General features: G+C 47.3%; 1 protein-coding gene across 4 annotated transcripts in view; it reads right to left on the bottom strand.

The window, feature by feature from the left end:
- Positions 1–25,374, bottom strand: part of dock11 (dedicator of cytokinesis 11) — a 57,489-nt gene that overhangs the window by 30,647 nt on the left and 1,468 nt on the right. For all 4 annotated transcript variants that reach the window (XM_062449574.1, XM_062449572.1, XM_062449573.1 and 1 more), the window contains exons 2-20: positions 21,179–21,295; positions 20,665–20,754; positions 19,922–20,004; positions 19,540–19,606; positions 16,719–16,814; positions 15,636–15,770; positions 13,608–13,791; positions 12,564–12,643; positions 11,421–11,504; positions 10,400–10,540; positions 9,071–9,328; positions 6,192–6,314; positions 5,787–5,869; positions 5,450–5,572; positions 5,166–5,242; positions 4,713–4,897; positions 4,473–4,538; positions 2,394–2,486; positions 7–130 (exon numbers count right to left, since the gene is read on the bottom strand). In XM_062449574.1, coding sequence (XP_062305558.1) covers positions 7–130; positions 2,394–2,486; positions 4,473–4,538; positions 4,713–4,897; positions 5,166–5,242; positions 5,450–5,572; positions 5,787–5,869; positions 6,192–6,314; positions 9,071–9,328; positions 10,400–10,540; positions 11,421–11,504; positions 12,564–12,643; positions 13,608–13,791; positions 15,636–15,770; positions 16,719–16,814; positions 19,540–19,606; positions 19,922–20,004; positions 20,665–20,754; positions 21,179–21,295 — 2,209 coding nt within the window. The remainder of the gene's footprint in view (positions 1–6; positions 131–2,393; positions 2,487–4,472; positions 4,539–4,712; positions 4,898–5,165; positions 5,243–5,449; positions 5,573–5,786; positions 5,870–6,191; positions 6,315–9,070; positions 9,329–10,399; positions 10,541–11,420; positions 11,505–12,563; positions 12,644–13,607; positions 13,792–15,635; positions 15,771–16,718; positions 16,815–19,539; positions 19,607–19,921; positions 20,005–20,664; positions 20,755–21,178; positions 21,296–25,374) is intronic.

Here is a 25,374-nt window from a genome sequence, read left to right as displayed (position 1 = left end):
TCTTACCCAGGGACTCTGCCCCCTCTCTCTTTTTGGTGCCGGCTTTGCTGCTGACCTCACAGCTGATGTGGTAGAAGGTGAATAGGATGTGGTGTTTCTCGTGCACGTGCACCGGTAGCTCAATCTTCACCTGCACAGAAAACGACAACGTTGATAAAGTTTTATCAACATTTTAGTTTTTATTATCATAAGTGGTGGGCATAGATTAATTTTTTTAATCTAGATTAATCTCACTGTAATCTTGGCGTTAATCTAGATTAATCTAGATTAAAATGGCTCATCAGAATTCCGCATGCCGGAATGCCGAAGGCATTCAGAATATGTGTGCTACCCAAATAATGACTAAAAGTAAGTCTTTGAGAAAGGGTTTCTCAAGCCAGGTGGCGTATTAGACCAGGAGCTCATCTCCTGTTTCCAAAATGCATCACAAATTGCTTGAGAAAGATGTTCTACTATGATAATTGGTGATGAAAATAAATTATGTTCAATAACATGTACTTGTGTTTATTAACTGTTTATTAGATTAGTTAACTTGGCTGATAGAGTTGTGCTGACGGGTTTGCCTCGGTTGCACTCAAACATCGTAGTTTGACGACGACTCTTCCCCTGCGCTACATCAGTGCTTGGCCCGGCATCTTCCGCATTAGCTAAGGGATGCTTTGCGTTTAGGTCGTATTTGAAACTGGAAGAACTCCTATAGTAAACTAATTCCGCATAGCACAAGGTGCAAACAACCGTAGTCTTGTCGAGGTTTCCATTGGGAAGCTTCTTAAACATACATTTTCCCTGAAGCAAACCAGGCGGCTTCATAGCTGCATCCATGTTAGCACGTCACGTTTGATGTGATAATTTCATACACACAGGTTCGAAGACTCGTTCTCGCCCCCTACAGTGCAATTCGGCTAGGTATACATCCGCGCTAAAATATCAAGGTGAAAGTCATCATAGCTTGCGTAGTATAGACCCAGCTCCCAACCCAACTTTGAGAAAAGATTAACGGCGATATTTTTTTTATCGCCCGATAAGAGTCTCGCGTTAACGGCCCACCACTAATTATCATCTTATCTCAAAACACAGATGGGTCACACCGGACCAGGAGTCGGCTAAAACTTGATATGGTTAAATGTTTAAATGGCCAAAAACAAGAGAAACTGGGAAGAGGAATGCAGAAATGTCAGCGAACAATGGGCCAACTGGACGCAGTCCCGGTTGAGACTGCGTCATGTTTTGATCTGCACTAGGAAGTTCTCCCAGAACCAAACATGTCACTATCATTTCAACATACATTTTGAGAGACACCACTTCTATTTCAGTGAAAAACACCTGACACGAGATGCCAGAAAAAAAGGCAGTGACCGTCTTGAAAAACATTTCACTTCTTCATTTACAAACATATATATGTATATAATGTTGGGATTATTTTGTAATTGATACTCTACACTGGTGTGTATCACCTCTCAAACTCAAATAAAGCTTTTCATCCACTGTGGTTCCCACTGCACTTGATTTGTTCGAAAAACACAAAAATGGCTCTTGACAAGGTTGCGGAGCCCTGCACTTCCCTGACACAAGAAAGATTTGTGGCGTATCTTAGGTTGTCATGTGACTGCTTCGATAAACAATCGCCATGGAGACTGGACAATAAAAACCAAGATAAGGAAGTGCAGTTCTCCTTTCTACCACAAAGGGGCAGCATCAGAAAGTATTAGAACTCCAAGCCGTGTCTGCACATGTGCTCCGTGTCACTTCCTCTGACGCACACTGTGTAACACCAAGCCCTAAATAGTTCCCCCTGAACACCAGTTAAAATTCTGAAGTGGTACATCACTGCTGTTTAAGCCTCGTCTTGTTCACAGGATGGAGTTGGTCAATGGTCATGTGTCAGAACTGAACAGAACAGTGTCCTTCCTGGCTGGGCCTCGATTAGGGAGTCCCCACAGATTAGTCAGATCAGAGAATAGTAAGTGGGTTTTAGATTGTGTGAGTGTGTGTGTGTCTGTGTGTGTGTGTGTGTGTGCTAACCTAATCTGTAAGACATGGACCATATGCCTCGGCGCCCCCTCTGAGTCTGTGACAGTGTTCTGAACTCACCCCCCCCCCCCTCTTCCCTGGTGCCTGTGTGAGCATGATGTGTAGTATGTGTGAGCATGGGGGGGGAATGTGTGTGTGTCAGGTTGGCCGGCACCGTGAGACTCCCGTCGGTCTTTTATCCAGATTACGGGACTAATCCCGGGTATTGGACTTTGAACACTTTGGACATAAAACCCCTAGTGTACTTCAACCGGCGCCTACCGAAGCGAGTTTGAGGGCTGCACGGAAATGTTACTTTGCAGGAAGCTACCTTTCAGGATGGTACAGAGGACGCCAGGACTTCTCAAGGGCCAGGGCCTTACCTCGTCGTAGAACTCCGGACACTGGTTGTGGTGCAGAACGGTCGCGTAGGCGCTGCTGGTGAACATTGACTCTCCCGGCTTGCCGTAGATACACTGAAACACAGGGATCATGCTTTACGGCGATGAATCAGTACATCGCCGTGAAACCTTGAGGAACAGCAGTGAGGAAGTGGTCAGATATTCATGATTCATGCTATCAGGAAACATTTGGCACAACAAGACCGTATAGTAAAATTGGATGCCATTTCCAGGCTCTCAATACACTGGCCTACAATCCATGACAACAGAGCCAAACCTAAAGACCTTTCACAGACAGTGGGAGAAATAATTTAAACCGGATTAAGATGCTAAGATTAATGTGCAGCTAGCGCAACCTCTCACACTAAACCTATGGGATTGGAAGGACAAGAGTCTGAGCTTTCCAAGCCCCAGCTCCCAGCTATGTGGTATTGGCACCCGGTGCCAAATAACCAGCTAAGAGGCTGGATACCACACTCTAGTAAGAAGCTGTCAGAGTAAAATATGAGTATGTTAACTGGTATTCTATTGACTAGTGGTTGTACTTCGCTACTAGTGACCTATTCAATCCTCAGGTACGGCACAGAGCTCGTTTCTAATGCCAACTTCTGCAGGAGGGTTACTAAATCCAGTCAGATGTCTTGATAACAGACCCTGACATGGTCAGCCCAGCGAGAGAGGAGCAGATAAGTCTGGTCTGATGATCAGTTAGGACCTGTAATTAGGACACTAATCGCTTTGGTCAGTCCTTAATGACCACTCCAACGCTTCCCCCGAATGCTTGTTAAGAATGGCCTAGAATCTCAAAACCAAATAGGGATACAACAGAACCAGAAAGGCCACATAGAACACAAGCCTTGTGTGTAAAGCAGAGTCTGTGGGACTAGATACCGCCCCTGAACTAAGAGTCGACGTGGAGGGAGAGCAGCTCTTAAGCAGCTGTGTCTAGAGTAACAGTGGCCAGAGGTATGTTGTTGTTGCTCATCAGAGGATTACTGCTTCTCTAACAGCATGGAAACAACACAATGGCGGTCCTCAACAATATGTGGAGGTGTGGTCTGACGGAAGTCTTGATTATCCTCCTAGGATGGCGGTCTTGGAGGGACTGGCTGGATGCCTGGCTCTCTGACTGATTGACTGGCTGGCTGGCTCTCAAGCTGATGGCTGGTTATGCAGCTGACAATGACTGGCTGGCTGGATAGCAGGCTCTCTAGATACTGACTGGCTGACGATAGAACTGGATATCTTATCTGCAGTCTGGGTCTGGCAGAGATAGACTCCCTTGTTCATACATGTACTAGGCAAAGCACTGCAGAGGGGATGTGCATTCTATTTTCTTCGAACATGCCGTATCTACAGTGCTGTAGTCTAGCTATTGTATGGGCATTTTTAGGTTAGCGTGGTGGTGCTTATCATCTCTTTTGCCCACAACATGTTGTGTGTCTCCTTATCATTGTGCTTTATCAGAACCTGTGTCAAGGCCAGGAACTCAGGTTTTCCGCTGGACTGATTCAAGTCTGACTCTCGTGCCTGTCCTCAGCTGTTTGTAAACACCTGATGATGCGTGAACAGAGCCTTGGGGTTTTATCTCAGTTTGATCTGTGTACGTGAATCTTCATGTCTATCTGTCTGCTGGTGTGTCTCTCTGTCTGTCTGCTGTGCCAAGTCTATCTGTTTGTGTCTGTCTGCATGTCTGTCTGTGTGCATATCTGCGTGTCTGTCTAGCCAGACAGCTACAAAGTTTCCAGAACAATATTTCTGGGGGTCTGGAGAAAAAAGCGAAAATAAAAAGTCAATTTTATGGAGATTTCCCTAACCCACAAATATTTGACGTGTGTGTGTGGAGAGAGAGAGTTATGAAGAAGGGAGGGAAGGAGAGGGAGAAAGGCTGAGCATTCACTATCTACCAGTGCCAGCTCTAATAACCAGCTTCGGTATCCTTTTTTCCCTTCCATTCCTGCTAAGCACTGGATTTCCATACAGAAAGCACTGACTTCCCTTCAAATCCCTAAATCTCCAACTACAACGATGGAACTTTAGGCCGACATCCTAAACACACACCTTTAAAGGGGCCGCTCCTTCCTCGTCAGAATCTCGGAACTGGATACACACCGCTATGTTTCTGGCCTGGGGAAACCATCAAACACACATCAATCAATTTACAATTTCATAACTTGACTACCCAATGAATACCACAGGGAGTATATATCAACTATCAATCAATCAATCAGCAACAGTCAATATAGGACCCCCACCCACCCACCCCACCTCATCCACCCCACCCCACCGCAGTGCTCTGACCTTGGCGAAGGTCTTCTGGTTGTCGTATTTGAGCTGCTGGGGGTAGATGTACAGCTGGTTCTTGTAGGCGGTGAAGGGGTAGCTGTACTTGGCCTCCTCCGGGAGGAACTCTTCCATCTCCACGCTCACCCGCTCGCAGCCCTCCTCAAAGGGCTTGACGGGGACGTAGGACGATGTGACCGTGTCTGGGGGGAGGAGGGGGGCGGCCGGTCAGAACTACGGGTGGCATATGCTTCACCTAAAACATCCGTTCATCACGTATACCTTCTGCCTAGTTAACTGAAGATTGCGGCAGATGGAACTCAGTGCTACCATGCCGTGTTGTATCTTATTCACTGACACAAATCTCGGAGGGGAAAAAGCTTCGACGAGCTGGGTGCTGTAAACCACTGTGAGTACGAATCTGTCCTGCCTGGATAAATACATGTGAAGATCCTGAAGACCAGTACACACTTGAGAAGTCGGGTGGCACACACTCTATGATGACGTTCAGCTGGCCTGGGATGGTCTGCAGCTTGCTCTTCTCTGGCCTGTGAAGAAGAAAAATGACTTTGTTGAACAACACGACACGCTGAATTAATTACTCTCTTATTAATTATCTCTACCACGTCCTGTTTAACCAAATGTTCTGCAAATACACAGCCAAAACCGCAAGTTCAGGAAATACAGTGGACCCAACAGGGCATGACAGTAAACCTCAACACCCATTGGATGGGTGCGTCTTATTGGTGACTTACTTCCTGATGTCGGCCAGCATTTTGATGAGGTCGTCGGTGGAGATCTTGCTGCTGTCCTGGCGATAGAGGGGGGAAAACTTCCCATCCATATCCAGACCACCTTGGCCATCCTTAAACACCTGCCTGGAAGATTTCAGAAATATTTACACCAGGACTAGTAGAAGACGATCCGTAAGTACAATAAAAACCAAAACAAACGGAAATAAAGATGGATCAGTCTAATGGGGATAAACAATAGGCACCGGAATCCAAAAAATACAATTTGTCTATGAGCGCGTTTCGTTTGGTGAATGTGTGAAATCAGAGACAGACGGGTATGGCCGAGGGCCTGTCTTACTTGGCAGCCCAGGCGAAGGGCATCCTGTACTGGCCCAGACGCTGGCACGCCTGCTTGGCAGCTTTCAGCACCTTCTGAGCAGTCTTCAGGACACAAGCACACACGCAGAATAAAAATGCTTTCGAAAGGCATAGGGAAATAGGAATAAGAGATCGACTAACTGCAGGTAGTCTGGTAAGACAGTACAATCACTTGCAACAAGGGTGACCCTCTTTGTTTTTCTGCTACTAAAATCCTGACATCATTGTTAGTGTAGTAGTTGTGGTGGTGGTTTTCCAACAACTAACTCCACTTTTGGTTTAGTTACTTTGGTCGTACAGTGTGCCAGTCTGATATTAAGACTGGAGCAGTGGATCATGCGATAACTGTGTTATGGTCGGCGGGCAGAGTGTGGTGGAGTAGGACCTTGGGGACGTCCGAGGTCTTAATGTAGGACTCGGCGCAGTGGGTGATGCCGTTCTGGAGCACCTTCTCGATCCTAGCCACCAGGAAGATGTCCACGTGGGGGTTGGTCACTGAGAAAATACCCTGAAGGAGGGAGGAGGGAGGAGGAGGAGAAATGGAGGAGGACGGAAGGTGGAAGAGGGAGGAGGGGATGAGGTGGTGGAGACGGAGGGATGGAGGAGGGCGGAGGTGGATCGAAGGCGGAGGAAAGGTGAAGGAGAGATAGAGGGAGGGGGGAGGTGAGAGGCATTAGGTAAAAAAAAAAAGAAATGGAGGAGGAGGAGAGATTTAGGGGGAGGGATTGAGGGAGAAGGAGGGGACATGGATTAAAGAGAAAAGGAAATGGGAGATTGAGAGGAGGAAGTGAGATGGAATAAGGAGGAAAACAAATGGAGGAGAGGGAGGAGAGATTTAAGAGAGGGGAGGTGAGTGTGTGGTGTCTGTGAGCACAGGCATAAGTAACACATGAGAAGACAGAGCCTGTCTGAGCCAACCCAGAGGACAGGGGCGAGCGAAACTGCTTTTATGAGGTGAGGAAGAGTCTGCAGATGTGGTGTGCTTGATGTTGCTGCTGCACAGGATGCCATAAAAAAATAACAGAAGGTGGAACATCCTTTTGTAAACAAAACCTTTCTTTTGAGATATCAGTGATAAGTGCCGTCTCTGAGGTAAGGAGGTGTTGTGCTCGGAAGTGACTGCTGTCAGAAACCCAAGCTCTACAGCAAACCAAGTTGAAACTATAAAACTATGTCGGGGCCTGCAAGGTGAGGACCAACTACAGTTCAGTGCATCAGGGTGCACATACACTCATACTCAGACCACTTGCCTGTGAATAAAATGTACGGATTACAGACAGACACAAACACACGCACGCGCACACGTTTCAAGGAACATCTTCCAAATCAATATTAGAATCGACTCAATTCTTGTGGACGGCATCGAGTTGCACTCAACGTTGTCTCTTTAAAATCAAAATAGATTTGGTCTGGGGCGTGCACAATGAATTGCACCTTGATAATTCTAAACTAGCTGAAACAGGCAGGACTGAGATAGACAACTCAGATAGGGTTGTGGCAGGAGGATGCCAGAGCCAGTCAGCAACATGGCCTTCTATCCAGACCAACTGAGACTGTCAGAGAGAAGACAGCATGCTAGTACAAGTGCAACTTGTACTATTGATGTCATGAAACTACACAGAAATGTACATAGGAGCATTAGCGTGGTTGTTTTATTGGCTAACACTGACGTGTCCTGGAGGGTAGAGAATGATGGGCCAGGTTGACAACGCCCAACTGCACCTAAAGTAGAATGTGGTTTCGCAGTTTGGAGCAGCCCTCTAATCACGGAGGTAGGTTCTCCTCTTCCCCCCCCCCTCTCTTCCTGCCCTGCTTGTGAGACTGTGGGTTCTCATTAGGACCATGGTTTGGCTCTGACCCCGCCGGGCTACTGTACGTAGCACAACATTGTAGTTTGCAAAACATCACGCCAAAATCTTTCCCTGACACGAGCTCATTTCAACTTATTTTGTGTTCCCGGGACATACTTTTCTAGTATACTCAGATCTTTCCATCCCAAGCCTCGCAGACTGTGTGGAATCAACAGAGCGGGCCACACACACAAACGTTTCCATTCTGGATTTGTGGTTTGGTAGAGGCCACGTGTTGTTCACGGTTTTCCTTCGTTCTCTCTTTCCGTCCCTCCCTACCTCCCATGTTCCTCTGCTCTCCCTCTGTTTTCTATCTGTGTATGGGTCTGGCCTGTCGTCTCTGCAGCCCAGGGGGGCGGGGGGAGTTGGGGGGGGGGGGGGTGTAGAGGAGAAGAGGTGGACGTAGGGGACTGGAGCAGTCACACTCTCCTCGTGATATACTGCTGGGTGCCACTTGGTGCTGTCCTAATCCTGCTAATGGGCACAGCAGGAAAAGGGGAGTACGGAGGCCTCCGTGTGTGTGTGTGTGTGTGTGCGTAGGCGTGTGAATTCCTGAGTGTGTGTGCTTCCTTCGACCTCCCACCACCTGCAGGAGTTTGCGCTGTCCGCCTCATAGGCATTAGGGGCCAAGAGCAAAACAGTTCAATGTTTCTAGCAACCGCCGCTTATACACTGACAACACTGAGAAAGTGGTGATATCACACACTTGGCTGTCCAAACAAAGGATCAAGGTTACAGCTGTTCAATATTAAGAATAACAGCTCAGGGAGCAAAACTTTGGACCGGTGAAATACGTCGCAGATTAGCAGCGGAAAATCTGGTCCAGAAACTGCGGCTGAAGAAACCAAAACGCACAGCATTAGTTCACCGTTCATCATCTGACTGTAGCTCAGTGCACTTTGAATCAAGCAGGAAAATCAATTCAATCCCCAGTCATGTATGTGAGCCACGCGACCACAGCAGTGTTCATGAAGTCAGCAGATTTAGAGCTGAGGGGTTGACAGGGAAACCAGGGGAATCAGTCAAGTGGAGCACCTGTCCGGTAAATGTGTGGCAGTGTAAGGTTCTGATTGGCTGGGGTAGTGACTCCTTACTGGCTGCTACCTGCTCTGCTGTTGTCTGAGAGGACGAGCAAAGTCACCCACTGACGACAAAACCATATCCTTCTCCTGACTAGGGCTGGCTCACACTGTCTCACGGTCACACAGTGTGTGTGTGTGTGTGTTGTGTTCCTAGATTTCCACATCCATCTCCTACAGATCCTCGCTGGTTAATAACCTTAATGTACACAAAGGACATTGACAAACGGTCAAGATGAAAAACGATGACGAGTTTGAACGTAACGAGGGGTCGGGGTCAAAGACATCCTTCCCAGGAAGCCCAAACCGCAGCCGGCCCCTCCCCATGGTCCTACCTGAGTGGGGAAGCGCAGCAGCGCCTCGGGCACCCTCTGGAGGACGGGCACGCTGTTCCCTCTCCCTCCGTCTCCGTTCGGCGCTCCCCCTTCCTCCCCCAGTCCTCCGTCAGAGTCGGAGGGGGAGAGCAGGGCGGGCGGGCCCTCCGCCAGCATGTCCCTCACGCAGGCTGGGTTGAGGTCCACGTGGAAGTCGGAGGAGATCTTGCAGCTCTTGGACACGTCGTACAGAGCCAGGCTGATGAAGAAGGGCTCCACCTGGATGCAGATCAGGGAGGGGGGGGGGGGGGGTCGGGGAGGGGGGGGGGGGGGTTAGTGAGGGAAGAGTGTGTGTGTGTTTATGTAAGACTGTGCGGGCTAATAGACAAAGCTAAGTGGAGAGAGAGTTTGTGTGTGTGTGTGTGTGTTTGAGTGAAAGTGCCGTCCTACAGTAAACAATCGTATTAGCTTGGCAGGCAGGACGTTTTTCTAGAAGCCATTAAGCTTTCTGCAGCAGGAGACGGAGTGAGGAGAAGTTAGGAGGGCACAGCACGCAAACGCACGTCCCGCTCCCTGCCTCTCATAGACGCTCCGGTGAGCGCGAAGAGATTCCTCCCTGTGCTTTATGGCCAGAATAATCCAGTGTGAAGGAGGAATAGCAGAGCTGGGTCTGGTCTGGTCATTGCAGGCTCATGCCACACAGCTGTGCATCTGACACAGCCATTCTGCAAACTCCCCATAAACGTCATCCAGTGTTTACTTGTGGCTCTACAAATTAGGGGATTTGTCCTGAAACATACCAGTGATTGGCTTTGATGTTAGGATAGCCCTATCTGATGGCAGTAAATCCCGTTTTAAAGCTTGCCATAAAAGTACATGCAAAATAAGATATTCCTCCAATAAATTAGTAAACTGTTCAATGATTGCATTTAGTGGAGTGTATAGTGATGCATGGTTGGACATCCCAGGATACATTGGGGGAATATGACCTAATCCTGAGAAAAATACCATTATCCCCCCAATATATCACTGTAAAAGTTATTTCAATATTAATACTCTGCAATGAAGACACTTGTGATGATTATAGAATATATTATGATTATACAGACAGACACATAATAATAATGTTGAAGTTCAACGTGAGCTATGTGTTACAACACAAGTTTTGGTCCCCCCAGGAACTGCTCTTGAGAACATTTCAATGGAACTGTGCCCCCCATAGTAGATAACAGACTTCCGCCCCTGATATGATGGTGGGGATGTGAGGCGCTGTCTCCCGGCGGGCGCATGTGTGTGTGAGTGACAGTAGTGTGTGTGTGTGTGCCTGTGTGTGTGTTTGAGGTGGCCTACGTTGGTGAGGACCCCGTCTCCCTTGTCGCTGACGCAGCCCTGCAGGCTGAAGGTCAGGTCGTGGCAGCTGGCCACGATGCGCCGGCCGAAACGCTCCTCGAACGGCTTCACGTCCGGCTCGATGCCGGAGAAGTCCAGACGCTGGTGGAGGGGGGAGCAGGAGGGAGCGAGGAGGAGGAGGGAGCGAGGAGGAGGAGGAGGGAGCGAGGAGGAGGGAGCGAGGAGGAGGGAGCGAGGAGGAGGAGGGAGCGAGGAGGAGGAGGAGGGAGCGAGGAGGAGGGAGCGAGGAGGAGGAGGGAGCGAGGAGGAGGGAGCGAGGAGGAGGGAGCGAGGAGGAGGAGGAGGAGGGAGCGAGGAGGAGGGAGCGAGGAGGAGGAGGAGGAGGGAGCGAGGAGGAAGGAGCGAGGAGGAGGGAGCGAGGAGGAGGAGGAGGGAGCGAGGAGGAGGAGGGAGCGAGGAGGAGGACGAACGGAGAGGAGAGGATGAGAGGAATAAGGAAAACAAGATAAAAGGGATGAAGATGGGCACAGGCGTAGCACCGACGTGATAGAGGACGAAGGGGAGAAAGACGGAGAAAGAGAAGAGAGAAGATGAGAGAAGGGATGGGGGGGGCAGAGGAAGAAGCAGATCATCAGAATCACAGGGTTAGTTTACACGTACGAGGAATTGACTTTGATAGGTTGGTCCATAACAATACACCTCGTATGTAGAAATATAAAGAAAGATAAAAAGATAAAGATAAAGCACTGTAAGATAAAACCAAGTACTGTAAGATAAAACAAGTACTGTAAACAAGCGGCATGATATAGAAGGTAGGGAGAAGGAAACTGTGGTTAGCTTCTGGCATGCATATGCATAGGGACGTGGTACATGTACAAAACCACAACCAGCCAGTTGCTTTCAGACACTCAGTCCCAGGGCAGCACTGTTTCATCCCCCCCCCCCAAAAAAAATCCATGCTGATGAAAGCCCGGAGGGTTGCAATGCCCCCTGGTCGAGACTTCAGAGAGGGAGGGCTCACCTGCGTCTCGGGGTCCAGGGAGAACAGCTTTTGTCTTCCCTCGTTCCTGTTGATTTTATTGAGCTGGTCTGTCTCCCTGGCGTACTGCAGAGAGAGAGGGCGAGAGAGAGAGAGAGAGAGAGAGTGAGAGGGTGAGAGAGAGGGTGAGAGAGAGAGAGAGAGGGTGAGAGAGAGAGAGAGAGAGAGAGAGAGAGAGAGAGTGTGAGTGAGAGAGAGAGAGAGAGAGAGAGAGAGAGAGAGAGAGAGAGAGAGAGAGAGAGAGAGAGAGGAGAGAGAGAGAGAGAGAGAGAGAGAGAGAGAGAGACATAGAATACCCCTCAGGTCAGACAGTCCAGATAGCTCCCCTCCTCCTCTCTTACACCATCCAGCCTCCAGACAAGAAAGCTAAACTCTCTTTTTTATGAAAATAGAAAGGAAAAGGAATCCCAGAGCGTGTGTCCACATGCACACACACACACACACACACACACACTCCAACAGCCACTTGACACAGAGACAGAGTTTTTTGTTCTCTGTGTGAAGCTCTGGGCTTCTAGACACATTGAGGCGGTCTGGTCTCCAAGCATACACACTGCTGTCTGTCCAGACAGGGTCAGGAACTGGATGTAGACCCAGACAGCTGAGTTCAACAGCAGCTCACTGGGGCTCTACAACATCTAACCATACTAAAAACAACTTCTTAGTTTATTTGACAGTTCAGGATCATGGTCAGTGTACAGTACATGCTAGGTCGACATACACTCAATGTACAGTATATGCAACCTGTGTTTTCTAACTTTAAATTGTATTTACAGCTAATTATCCTTATAGATGTCACTGTATAGGTTGTGGTTAAGGGCCCCTGTCTGTCGATACAGGAAAAAAACTGGATAAACAGTTAAAAAAACAACCTTGTGTCAGTCAGTGGATGTACACATTGATCAATGGTTAAGATCCCATAATGAATCCTAAAGCATTTCTCATAGCCCTCTAGGGTGGGAATCTTTTGGTAATAAAAAAAAAATATATATATATAAAAATACAAAATCATACAAAAAAATCGATTCACATACATTTGTGAATCGATCTGAATCGCTAGCAGACTGAATCGCGATTCAAATGTGAATCGATTCTGTCCCCCACCCCTAGTGTCCATGTTCTAACCTTCAACAGTTCAGGGTGAAGACTTCTTCCCACACTCTCCAGCAGACTCTCTCCCCTCCCCTGGCTCGTGCTGTCCTCGTCTGTGATTGGACAAAAGAGCAGTCAGTCAAAGAACAAAACGACCAAAACTACAGCAGAGGCTTGGTGTTGTGTCCTGCTAGCCAATGAGATCGCCGAGCAGAGAAACGTGGTGCAATAACATTCAAGATGACACACGTACGCATTCAAAGATATTTTACCTGTCGAGGCAGTGAAATCAAAGGTTTCTTAGAAGCTCACACTGACAAACGTGTGTGTCATGCGTCTATTTTTCTTCTGGGTTCTAGATAGGAGGCTGCATCAGTGCTTTGTATGCGAGGGGGAGTTTGGGGCTGAAAGCTTCTTTCTGTTGCAGGTTCAAATCTCTTAGCTTTCTCTTCATATGTTTTCAGACTGTTATGTTGAGGAGGGTTAACGAATGCCCTCCTGCTGTGAGGTACTTCGGTGGGAGTACACACACACACCCACCATCGTTCTGTACACATGCGCACTTACACACACAACATAAGGAATGCTGCTGGCACCAGTCCACCATTGAAAGAACAATGTTCTCGGTACATAATAACTTCCTCTTTGCGATGGCAAACGATATTTGCAAAGGGAACAAAAAATCATAAAGTACCGAACTTGAAAAACATCTGCTGAGTTCCTTGTGACTGGAATCTAACAATAACTATCTGTGCATGCGCATTTAAAACTCTTTTAATAACCTTTCAATAGATAGGGGGCAAAGATACAGAAAGAGCTCAGACAGGGGTTAAACGCTGCAGTAAGTAACTGAGGCCGATCATTAAAACGTCATAACAAAGGCCTCACGTCAAATCCCAGGGGTTCCACAGTCATACAAAGGGCCTATCCTAAACCTGCTTATCATTTCCTCTGTTGTCTAACAGGTTCAAAACAGAATCTGGTGCGTAGTGTGCCTGTGTGTGTGTGTATATGTCAGTAGTGTGTAGGTGCGTGTGGGACTGTGTGTGTGTGTGTCTGTGTATATCCCCGGCTCACCCAGGACACAGTCCAGAGAGTCCCCCCCGTTCCTGCGGTCGGAGCCGGCCTCAGAGCTGCTGAGCAGGGCCTGCTTCAGCGTCACGACCCACTCCTCCATCTCCGCCTCGCTGTCCGCAGCCAGGAAGTGGCTGTAGCGCTCCTGCATCTTCAGCTCAAAGCCGTTCCGACGCATCTTAGGGCTCTGGGGAGGCGAGAGAGAGGCTGTTCTGACAGAGCTGTTACGCCCCTACCTGCCTACAGCACAGACAGGCCTCCAAACAATATTCAGCATCGCAAGGGCGACTTATTTGGTAAAGTGAAGGTTGACTTAGTGTGCAAACAGTCACAGAGTAAACACTCAAACCTGAGACAAAGATCACTAACTAAACTAGCTAAAAGTCATCGTTAAAACTAAGCATTTTGTTTGATTTGTATTGATTTACAAGAATAATCACATGTGGATGAAACTGGCTCTTTCTACTTTTTGACAGATAAATAGGTACATAGCATGGTTTGTCCTTGAATAGGAAACACAGACAATGCTGGAACTGCTGCGAAAAACATGGACCTGCTATCTTTGACCCTGGGCAGGTAGGTAGTCACTATTCCTCTCCACTTCCCTACGTTTGTTGACTGTGACACCAGTCACGTGGCAACAGAGAACCCGGTTATCACTTGAGAAGAGTGCAAATAAGAGGACGGAATGATCACGAAGAGACTTTGTGCTGGGCTACCAGCAAACCCACTTTGCATATCAAACAAACTTCAATGAGCTGCCTCATTACACTCCTGCTCTCTGGAAAGAAGTCCATCCTTCCTGTGTCTATGTAAGCATTCTAAAGAACGATGCCATCCATCTGACAGCTCCCTGACAGTCGACTAAGGGCTGACTTAGGTGCTGTGCAGTGCCAGGCCTCAACAGGCCTATTTCCTTGTTAAGCAAGCGGTTCTGTTTTCTGCCAGGTCATAGGAATGTAGCATAGACGGCCCAGCTCTGCCAAGACTACAGAGTGGGGTAGAGGAGCTACAGTAGAGGTGGCAGGGCTGGAGACACGAGGGGGGGGGGGGACTTTCACAAGGAGGGGCAGAGACTGCCAGGATCAGCAGCTCAGTGGGCACAGTGGGAGCCCTGGGAGGGTGGGGGAGGAGGAGGGGGGGGGGTTTAATAAAACTAGGAATGCAGTTATTATGATGACTAGACTATCTGTAGAGGGAGGTTCTCTCTTGCCTTCTTAGTTCAAGACGCACACGTCCACAGGAAGTCATCAGAAAGCTTGACGAGCAATCCGTTGGTCTTTGTGTGTGAACACGATCCTGCGAGCAGCCATGGTTGCCTCATGTCGAGACCTCCAGATTAGTGGTTAATTCCATTTGCGACGATTAGAACCCGCAACAGCAGCAGTAGACAAAAACACCACTTCATAAAACATTTCGTGTTTTGATTCTCACTGACTAAGCTGTTAATTTCCGGGGGGGGGGGGGGGGGGGGAGTTCAAAATGACATGGTTGTGAGCAGAAGTAACACGCTCCAAGTGCTGTTGATGCAACAGGCAATGTGGGGTTCTTCCTTAATACTCAAAATCGAATTTCCGGCTCCTTCCAACCGGCTGCCTATCAGACTACACAATGCATCCTCTGACTGTCTGGACAATGTAGACCAGATTCTGAGCTAAGAGGCTACTGTAGGACTTTAACAACGTACTTCGCAGCCACCACTGTGTTGCACATCCTGACTGTGGTCTGCACTAATTGAACGAGGTATGCCAAGGATAACTGGAGCTACTTGCACAAAAGGCACTTAGTCATTTATATTGAATCCTGTTGGTTGGTTTGTTTTGTATTGTGCCTGTCAATGCGGCTGTGACAGTGCAATTTCCCCCCGGCGATCAATAATGTGCTTCTCTACTCACTAACATCCCGTCAAGCTTCAGCTCTCGTCTTGCCTTCTTAATTGACTGAGTTAAAAGACCAAAAGAGGGGGACCAATCCCGTCACCGTGAATCCTGATGGGCCAAACATGAGCAGCAGGTCCAGGGGAGGTCTTACCTGGATGACATCTATACACGAGTCCAGGTAGATGGAGCCTTTGGTCTCCTTGCAGTTCTTCTCGTCCTTGTAGGAGTTGAGGATGTAGGAGCCGTCGGGCAGCTGGGACAGGTAGAAGTATCTCCTCTTGAAAACCTGGGAACAACCAGATTAGGAGAAGAACCCTGTACGACTGGTGTACTGGAAGAAACATTTCTTGATTTTAGTCACTGTAATACTATTAAAACTTCTAGTTCCTGATTATCTGCTGCACTTACTAAAAGTACTACAAAAGTGCATATAGTAATTATATGTACTTTTGTATGTCGCTTTGGATAAAGCCAAACAAGTATTCTGCTTAACGAATACTCACAGATACAAGACACTAGAAAAATGTTTGACAGCTTGAGATTTGTTAGATTTTCCCAGGCACAATGTTGTGCTTGGGAGGTCTTGGTATAACTTGTGTTTTGTATAATGCGTTGACAGGTGTTGGACTTGGCACTGTGTATACAGCATCCAACAATAAATAGAGCATAGCGCAGGGTACTGTTAACCTGGATGTCACCAGATGGTTTACACAGAACCATCTTGGAAGTCATCCTAGGAAAGTGGTTGGAAAAGGGTAGGCCCTTTCAAAAAATACTTGGCAGGTGATTGGATGAACCATCTGTCTATCACAGGGGAGTCAGATGGCTGAGCGGTTAGGGAATCGGCTATTACTCAGAAGGTTGCCGGTTCGATTCCCGGCCGTGCCATAAATTACGTTGTGTCCTTGGGCAAGGCACTTCACCCTACTTGCCTTGGGGGGAATGTTCCTGTACTTACTGTAAGTCGCTCTGGATAAGAGCGTCTGCTAAATGACTAAATGTAAATGTAAATCACAGGCTAACTTCAACCATGCACGTAGCTGCCAGCAGTTCCTCATTGAACCTGGATAACTTGGAGCTCGGCAAGAGGGATTCTCGTGTGATTGTGCAAAGCCAATCGGCCGTCTTGCGATGGTGCGGCAGGTCTCGTGTTGCTGATGTGGACAGAGTGAATGTGTTGTCGTTCTGGCCATGCTGTGAACGTGTTGCGTTACCCAGGGAGATGCTGACTCACCCTCATGGAGACAGACAGGCTGCTGTTGATGTTGGCCTTCTGCAGCCAGCCCTGCTTCATGATGCCTCCCCTCTGGGAGCACAGAGACGCTGTGTCCTGTTACACACACACACACACACACACACACACACACACAGAGAAACACACCACACACACACAGAAACACACCACACACAGAAACACACCACACACAGAAACACACCACACACAGAAACACACCACACACAGAAACACACCACACACACACAGAAACACACACACACACACAGAGAAACACACCACACACACACAGAAACACACACACACAGAAACACACACACACAGAAACACACCACACACAGAAACACACCACACACAGAAACACACCACACACACACAGAAACACACACACACAGAAACACACACACACAGAAACACACCACACACACAGAAACACACACACACAGAAACACACCACACACACACAGAAACACACCACACACACACACAAACACACCACACACACACAGAAACACACACACACAGAAACACACAGGACTATTATAACTCGTTTGTGCACTTGACTTTCAGTATGTATTATGACACACACAGCGCAGTTTCCTGGACACAAACAAAGCACAAACACAAGATTTCCCCAAACACCCAGTAATGACACGCAGAAAAAGGGTCTGTATAGGTTCATCACATTGTAGAATGTACTGTGTATATTTGTGTGTGTGTCTACAGCCGACCCGCGATGTGGAGAGAATATGCTAGCTTTCCATAATGGGGTGGGAATCAGTCCGTCCATTTAATCTGCTGCAATGTGAGACCCATCATGGGACCATTCATTACAATCGAACACACTGATATCCATCGTGAGGGGGACACCCTCTCAATTGACACACACACAGAAGATATGTATCCCAGCGCCACATGGAATCTGAATATTGAGTTAGCATGTAATCTATTTACTGCACACACAGCTGCATGTTATCGGGCTACACGATGCTTTTATTTGGTAAGGTGAACAGGGATGGGTGCAGACAAACAGATATTGTGTCTCCAAATGTACTTACATTGTTTTGTGTAGGCAGTGTGTCGGGGTGTGTGTGTGTGTGTGTGTTGGAGCTGTAATTACATTGAACGTTTCCATTTATGCATTTAGCGGACGCTTTTATCCAAAGCGACTTCCAAGAGAGAGTTTTACAAAAGTGCATAGGTCACTGATAATAACAACGAGATAGTCCCAAACATTGCGGGTAGACAAACATGATGCATACATTGTGAAAACCAAATAAGTCCCAAAGGGAAGAACAATAAGAGCATGTAGTTAGACAAGTTACAATTAAACAGCAAGAACCACAAAAGTGCAAGAGTGTACCTGTGGAAAAAAAAGCAAGCACCAATAATATATTTCACGGCGAGTACCATAATTTTAAGACAGTTACAACAAACCAACAAAAGCAACAAGTCTCTCAATAAGAGACATTGTGGTCCTGGAGGAAACATCAGGTCCAGCCAATCATTCCTAAGTGCCGTTGTACTCCCGGAACAAGTGCGTCTTAAGACTTTTCTTGAAGGTGGGGAGACAGTCAGTGTCCCTGATGGAGGTGGGCAGTTGATTCCACCACTGGGGGGCCAGACAGGAGAAGAGCTTGTGTTGGGACCGGGCGGGAGTTGATTCCACCATTGAAGCGCTACGTCCTCTGCGCTCGCCCTCGTGTGTACGTGGTCCTCCCTAGCTTCTGTCCTGTAATCTAATTGGCTGCTCGTTCTCCTGCCTCGTCACTACTGAGTGGCTCTCAGAGGCGCACCGTGACGACGGCCAGACCCAGCCTGCCTCTGACCCCCCCCCCCCGACACCAATCTCCCTGATTGCATTCTCATTGATTCATTCTCAGTGTCATGCCTTCGTGTTCTCCTCTTCTCCTCGGTCGAGAAGAGGAGGACATCAAAAACAGAATAAAAAGCCTTCCATAAGACCGTGGATGAAGGGATGGATTTGTAAATTCATCTGTTCAATGTTCTACCATTACAGAACAGCTTTCCAACTGACCCTGTCTGGAGCAGAAAGGACACCGACAGTCGTTTAACCTTATACATGTCAGACCATCTAAGCACAAGTGAGTTAGGGACAGATAGCGTCTTGCTTTCTCTCAGTCTCCACCCTTCCCTGCAGTAACATACCACGGCGGCATTTATTTTCTTTCAATTACAGACCTTTTTTTTCCCCCTGTCTAAGTTTATCCACATCCGGCCAGGGGAGGAGGAGGGGGAGGAGGGGAGGCAAGGGCTATTTATAGTCAGGCTCTGGTTTCACAGGCTCTCACAGGGATGAGGCTCCACAGAGCCAGCAGGCCATAGCCGAGATGTTCTCTCACAGGGCTTCAGTTGAGTGACTCAGCACCGTGTTTTTGTGCAGGATGCTGTATACTGTGTGAAAGAGTGCGTCGTGAGAGATTGCAAACTGTCGTTCACGGCAAGTCAGTACCGTCAATCACGTGTCTCTCTCGTGCTTGTCGTCCATTCCATTTCTGCCGGACGTTTTATTTTAATTTAATTTTTTACTGTAACAAGCAACCTTAGTTAAAGGGCAGCTGTGTGTTGCTCATCGAACAAATGATTACAACATCGGCCCACTGGATGAGGTGTTTGAGAACGTCGATAGACGCATACACCTCAAATTACCTCGTCAATGGCCATGTACTGGAAGTCAAGTGCATGCTCACCATGAAATAGAAGCCTACTCCGTTGCCTGCCACTCGTTCGCCATAGAAATAATCAATGTCTCTGGTGTAATGCCCTCCAGGCCCGTTAAGCCCCGTAGGCCCCAACTCACCTCATCTTTAAAGTCCTCATCGATCTCGAACACGTGAGGCGGCAGCTTGTCGGTCTTCAGGCCTTTACTGTGAAAACACGGGTCAGGGAGGTGAGCGCGTGTCCGCGGACCTGATCAAGCTGCTATAAATCCAACCCCTGGTTACAGGGTTGTAGAGCATCACTGGTTATTCCCGTTTGGTTGCTTCAATGTCTTCAATTCAAAGTAACTAAATTAGTTGTACATATGTGGGGGTCAATAAATGATGATTTCTGTCATGAAAAAAGTATCAAACATAATCCCTCTATTTGCAGTCCTGCTTCATTTTTTTGACGTGACTAATCCAAATACTGTAGTTTAGTGAATATGCTGTTTCATTTTGTGTGTGTTCTTGCAGCCTTACTTTGGAAGCATCCGGAAGTCTCCGGAGTAGGCCTCGTATTTGTAATTGATGATGTGCCAGTCCGTGTTGTACATCTTGATGCACTGCCAAACAGTTCCACACACAACTCCATTAGGAACACTCAAAACACAAAACCTTTTCTTGTATTCTTGTAATAAAAACCCAATTGACTACCGCAACCCTAGGCCTATCGATGCACAAACAAGTGTTTCATGATGTGACTATCACTCTGTAGCTAAAGTGACGTAACTGCACAATCCTTTTGCATTGCGTTATGGAGAAGGTTGGTAGAGGAAGACTAGAATCTCCATATTTGTGCTTGATCGTGAGCCAGTTGCTGTATGAAGTGTGCTGTATGTCTTGGCACACTTCAAAGCCAGTGAAGTCTGGCTTTAAATTTTATCATGTTCAAGTGAGCATTGTTATAGGAACTGACATAACACTGACATAACGATATCAAGAAGAGCAATGACATTCTTACATGATATCGTACATGCACTTAAATACATACAGTCTTCATACATGTCCCAAGTCTTCATGAGATTTCATGTATTCTAATGGCTGTTGTTTTAATGCCATATGGTTGGCTTAAGAGTAGGCAAAAGATTTGAGCCTTCACACCATGCCAATTTTCATTTGATTTAATCACACTGTGATTCCTTATAAGTCTATTTACAATCTTGTTGAACTGCTTTCAGGCTGACATCCTATTAGAGCAGCACAACCATGGCATGAGTGAGTACCTCTTTGGCAAACAGACTCTGGGCTTCTCGCTCTGCATTCTGGGGCACGGAGGGAACCAGGGTCCGCCTCTGGCGAGAGATCTGGGACTCCTACAGACACAAACACAACACACACACAGACACACACGCACGTAGTCTGTCAGGATTGGAATGACACATGGAGCTTCATGCCTCAGAACAGAACCACATGTGTTTGGGAATGAGACACAATGAACTGTCTGGGAGTGAGTTGACATGAGCCAATCACATCGAATCACATCCACCAATACAACTTTTTCACTGCAGAGTTGAGAAACGAACCTAGCTACATCTTCTAAAACCTGAGTGGTCATAAAAAATCAGTTAAAAAATTTACTGACTACAAACGTTAGCTTTCCATGCAAAAACTGCGATTTTGCAACAGATCTCCAATAAATACCTATTCTATATTTATCCCTCATGCTACTACCGAAGCCTGGCGATAGGCCCGGTCCAGTGCTGTGTACCCTGGGCACTGTAGTGTTGTGACTCTCACCGAGACATCGTCGGCGGGGCAGAGCAGCAGGTCTCTGTGGGGGTCGCTGTGGATCTGAGCCTTCCTCTGGAACACCACGTTCTCGTAGTCCAACGGCTCGATGATTTTGGGCTGCTCCTGTAACAGAACGCAGTCAGACCCAGAGGCGGGAAAACATGACTCGGCCTGGGCCCCTGCTCACCTGATCTGTTTATGGTCGGCTAGAGCGGTGGCTTCTGGTTAGATGGGGGTGGGGGTGGGGTGAGGGGTCATGACACCTGAACATGGTGAGCCACGTGAGGGTAAAGAGCAGGAGAGGGAACCACAAGGGTTCAGAGGAAAGCTACAAAGCAGCGAGAGACAGACAGAGAAACAGAGAGAAAGGAAGCGTCGGAGAGAGACAGCGAGAGGAGTATGAGCAGGCGACGGCATGAATAAAGAGAGGAAAGCAGTAGAGAGAGAGAAATAGAGAAGGAGAGGGTGTGAGGGAGGGTGAGAACCCTGGAAACAGGTCAAGGAACCTTGTGGGAAAGCTCAAGGTGGAACCGGGGATGGTCTAGGTGAGTTACAACAGTGTTTTCTCTATGTTGATTTTGGTTGATTTTAGCCACGGCTAAATTTCTGCCGCCACGGTATCAGAAATAGGGCTGTACAAAAGGCCGTCTATCAGAAGTGATTGTTAGAGTGCATGTCGGAGAATAGCACGGGCACGCGCTTCACACCGCAGTTGAGATTGCGTGTGTGCGTCCTTGAGAACTGTAAGTCGTATAACTTATGTTGTCAGTTCATTTAAGCCTGTTATTGTATTAGTCTATAGTTCTTGCAAATTTAAATTAAGTTAAATAGTGGGTTTATTGTTATTATTTGCTACAGAATGCTCAGCCTATCAAGATCAAATGAAGCAGGCAGTGTACATGCTTCAGAGTGGCCTACCTTAATCGATAGGCTAGGCTACTGACCATTTACAATAAGTTGTTACGTCAATTATTATTTGACAGCATTTATGCCATTTATAACATACTTTAGAAGTGGAAGGTGTCTTTAAGTAGCCTAACCTTATTACTTTAAGGGAAATAGGACGAAAATGTGTGCAATATTACATTAGCTATTAGACTATTACATAACCTGTCCGAAATATAGGGTTAGAACTTTGTTTCGGCTGAAAGTGTGTTTGTAACCTTAGCGCTTCGCTACTCTTACTCATTTACCTCAGTAAAGGGGTCAGAAGAACTTGAACATTAACTAGACCAGAAGGGTTAGTAACATGGTCAGCCATTGACAAATCACTTAACAGGAGGAATGACAAAAGTTAAGACAACAAGGAACAACTGAACAAAGATGGCCGCCCCCTGCATGAACTCTGCAGTGTGACATCCCGTTTCAAGTTTCATAGAGAAGCCAAATGATTTCATATCCCATATTTTGAACTTGAAATCGCACCGGTTCCACCACAACTAGGTCATATGGTGCAAAGCCAAGCAACAAGCTATAAACAATGAATAATTAATTTAAAGAATGAGGCGGTTTCTGCAAGGGAGATTTGAATAGTCCTACAGGAAGATATGCAAGAATATTTTGGCCTAGACTACATTTACATTACATTTACATTTATTCATTTAGCAGACGCTTTTATCCAAAGCGAATACACGTTCAGGCTGTTTTTCAGTGTATTTCAGGTTGTTAAATCAGTGTATGGCTTACGCCTACAGGCAGCTGCAGCCTTTGTGCTCTCACTAATAAAGGCTGCTATCAGGTGTAAGGTCGGATCACCTCAGTGTGTGATAGAACTAACATAGTTAGACCCTCCTTCATAGATGCATGTGGCTAAGGTACCATCAGCTCCTTTCCAGGCCTCCCGTACACACACATAGCTCAGTGCACAGCTGTACGTGTGTGTGTGCATGCGTGTGTTTGTGTGTTGGGGGAGTTCATGTTCCATGGGCAGCTAGCCTCGCACAGCTGAAGCAATGGGCTATGCTGCAGCTATCAAGGGGTAAAGTTTAGGTCTCTCTCATTGACTTCCCCTCCAGCTGGTGCACAGAACTGCACACTACACAATCATCTCTCTCCCTCTCTTTCTATCTTTCGTACTCATGCACTCTCTTCCTCTCTCCTTAAACCTCCACACTCTCTCTGTCTAAGAAACACCACCTTCTGCCTTTTTTGTAATTGTGACAGTTTTGTGGCAACCCGAGGCTAAAGCACGCACAGCTAAGCCCTCCTCATCACTGTCCATCTTGCTCTCTCTTTCTCTCTTTCTCTCTCTCTCTCTTTCTCTCTCTCTCTCTCTCTCTCTCTCTCTCTCTCTCTCTCTCTCTCTCTTTCTGTCTTTCTGTCTCTCTCTCTCTCTCTTTCTCTCTCTCTCTCTCTCTCTCTCTCTCTCTCTCTCTCTCTCTCTCTCTCTCTCTCTCTCCTTCTCTCTCCTCTCACACGCTCTCTTCTTACTAATGACGAATCAGTCCAAACCGTGGGCATAAAAAGTCCATTAAACCCCATGAAACAACAACAACACAATTCCTTGTATTGAAGTTTTAAATAATAAGTACTTAAATAGTATTTAAGTACTTAAATACTACTTGAATTCCTAGAAGTAACTCTGACAAATTCAACACCAGTCGACGACACCGAGTGGTCCTACAGTAACCTAGGCCCTGCCTGCTGAACGCATCAGGTCACGCTGAGCAGTAGGGCGCCCTGAGCAGCACAACAGCTTCCCGTCATGTGACACCGCTGGGGAAGCAGTGGAACCACAGAGACCTTCAGCAGGCAGCATCGTCGTACCATTACAACACTGATCATGTTACAGAGAGAGAGACATAGAGAGAGACACAGAGAGAGACAGAGAGAGAGAGAGAGAGAGAGAGAGAGAGGGGGGGGGGGGGAATAGACAAGAGACAGAAATACATACAGAGAGAGACAGAGACAAGAGAGAGAGAGAGAGAGAGAGAGAGAGAGAGAGAGAGAGAGAGAGAGAGAGAGAGAGGGGGGACAAGAGACAGAAATACATACAGAGAGACAGAGACGATAGAGAGAGAGAGAGAGAAAGAGAGAGAGAGAGAGAGAGAGAGAGAGAGAGGGGGGGGGGGGGGAATAGACAAGAGACAGAAATACATACAGAGAGAGACAGAGACAAGAGAGAGAGAGAGAGAGAGAGAGAGAGAGAGAGAGAGAGAGAGAGAGAGAGAGAGAGAGAGAGAGAGAGAGAGAGAGAGAGAGAGAGAGAGAGATCGACAAAGAGCAGGGAGATGACACAAGACAGGGCCTGACTAAGGGGCGTAGCCGCCTTCCTCTAACTACACACCCAGACTCACTTTCTCAACTTGTTTATGGCACTCGTTGTTTTCCTTACTCGACTCAGCTATCTGTCTGGCCTGAACTCTCAAACATCAGATGCCAAACATAGACTGTGACTTCAACATGCTGGAGGGCACGAGGCCTTAATGTTAGTGAGAAAAGTACATTTCCAGATGTCTGTTTCTGAATACGGTTCAGTGGAGACCAAAGAGAACTCAACCAGATGGGCTGTAAGAAACCGAGCAGGCTACAAACACACGTGTGCACACACACATACACCCACACACATACATACACACCCCACACACGTGTCAGTTCAACAGTTCCACTGGCCTATCTCTGACCCCAGTATTTACTATTAGCACAGACACGACGATGTCATAACTCTTCACATTGACTTGGTTAAACACACACTATAATCCAGGTCAGGCCTATATCACAACTAAACTAGACTCCTCAAGTGCCTCAAAGTAAGCTATATTGATATATGATGTCATGAACTTGATTTGATAAGGACTGCATTGGCCATCTGTCCATTTTAAGTCATAGGTCTGGTTACTTTATTTTCAGATTCAATCTCTCACAGAGCAAACCTCCAGAATAATGTGAATTTGATGACCCACCAGTGACACCACCTTCCAGTGCAAAACAAGAGATAGAGAGGATAACGAGAGGAGAGGCCAGGGACGAGAGGAAGCAGAACTATTGACCAATTAGGACACAGATCTACACACACACACACACACACACACACACACACACACAGGAAGCATGGTTGTAGCCTGGCTCAAGGGAATTCCCATGTGAGAACACCAGCAGTGCGACCTCTACAAAACAGTGCTTGTTCTCCGTTACCATGACTACCATTACCCTGAGGCTCATCCGCCACTTGACCAGACACAGTTTAGAGTCTGCTAGTGTGT

Source organism: Osmerus eperlanus, chromosome 23 (assembly GCF_963692335.1).
Source record: "Osmerus eperlanus chromosome 23, fOsmEpe2.1, whole genome shotgun sequence".
Lineage (NCBI taxonomy): Eukaryota > Metazoa > Chordata > Actinopteri > Osmeriformes > Osmeridae > Osmerus > Osmerus eperlanus.
This window is presented reverse-complemented; position numbering and strand designations above follow the sequence as displayed.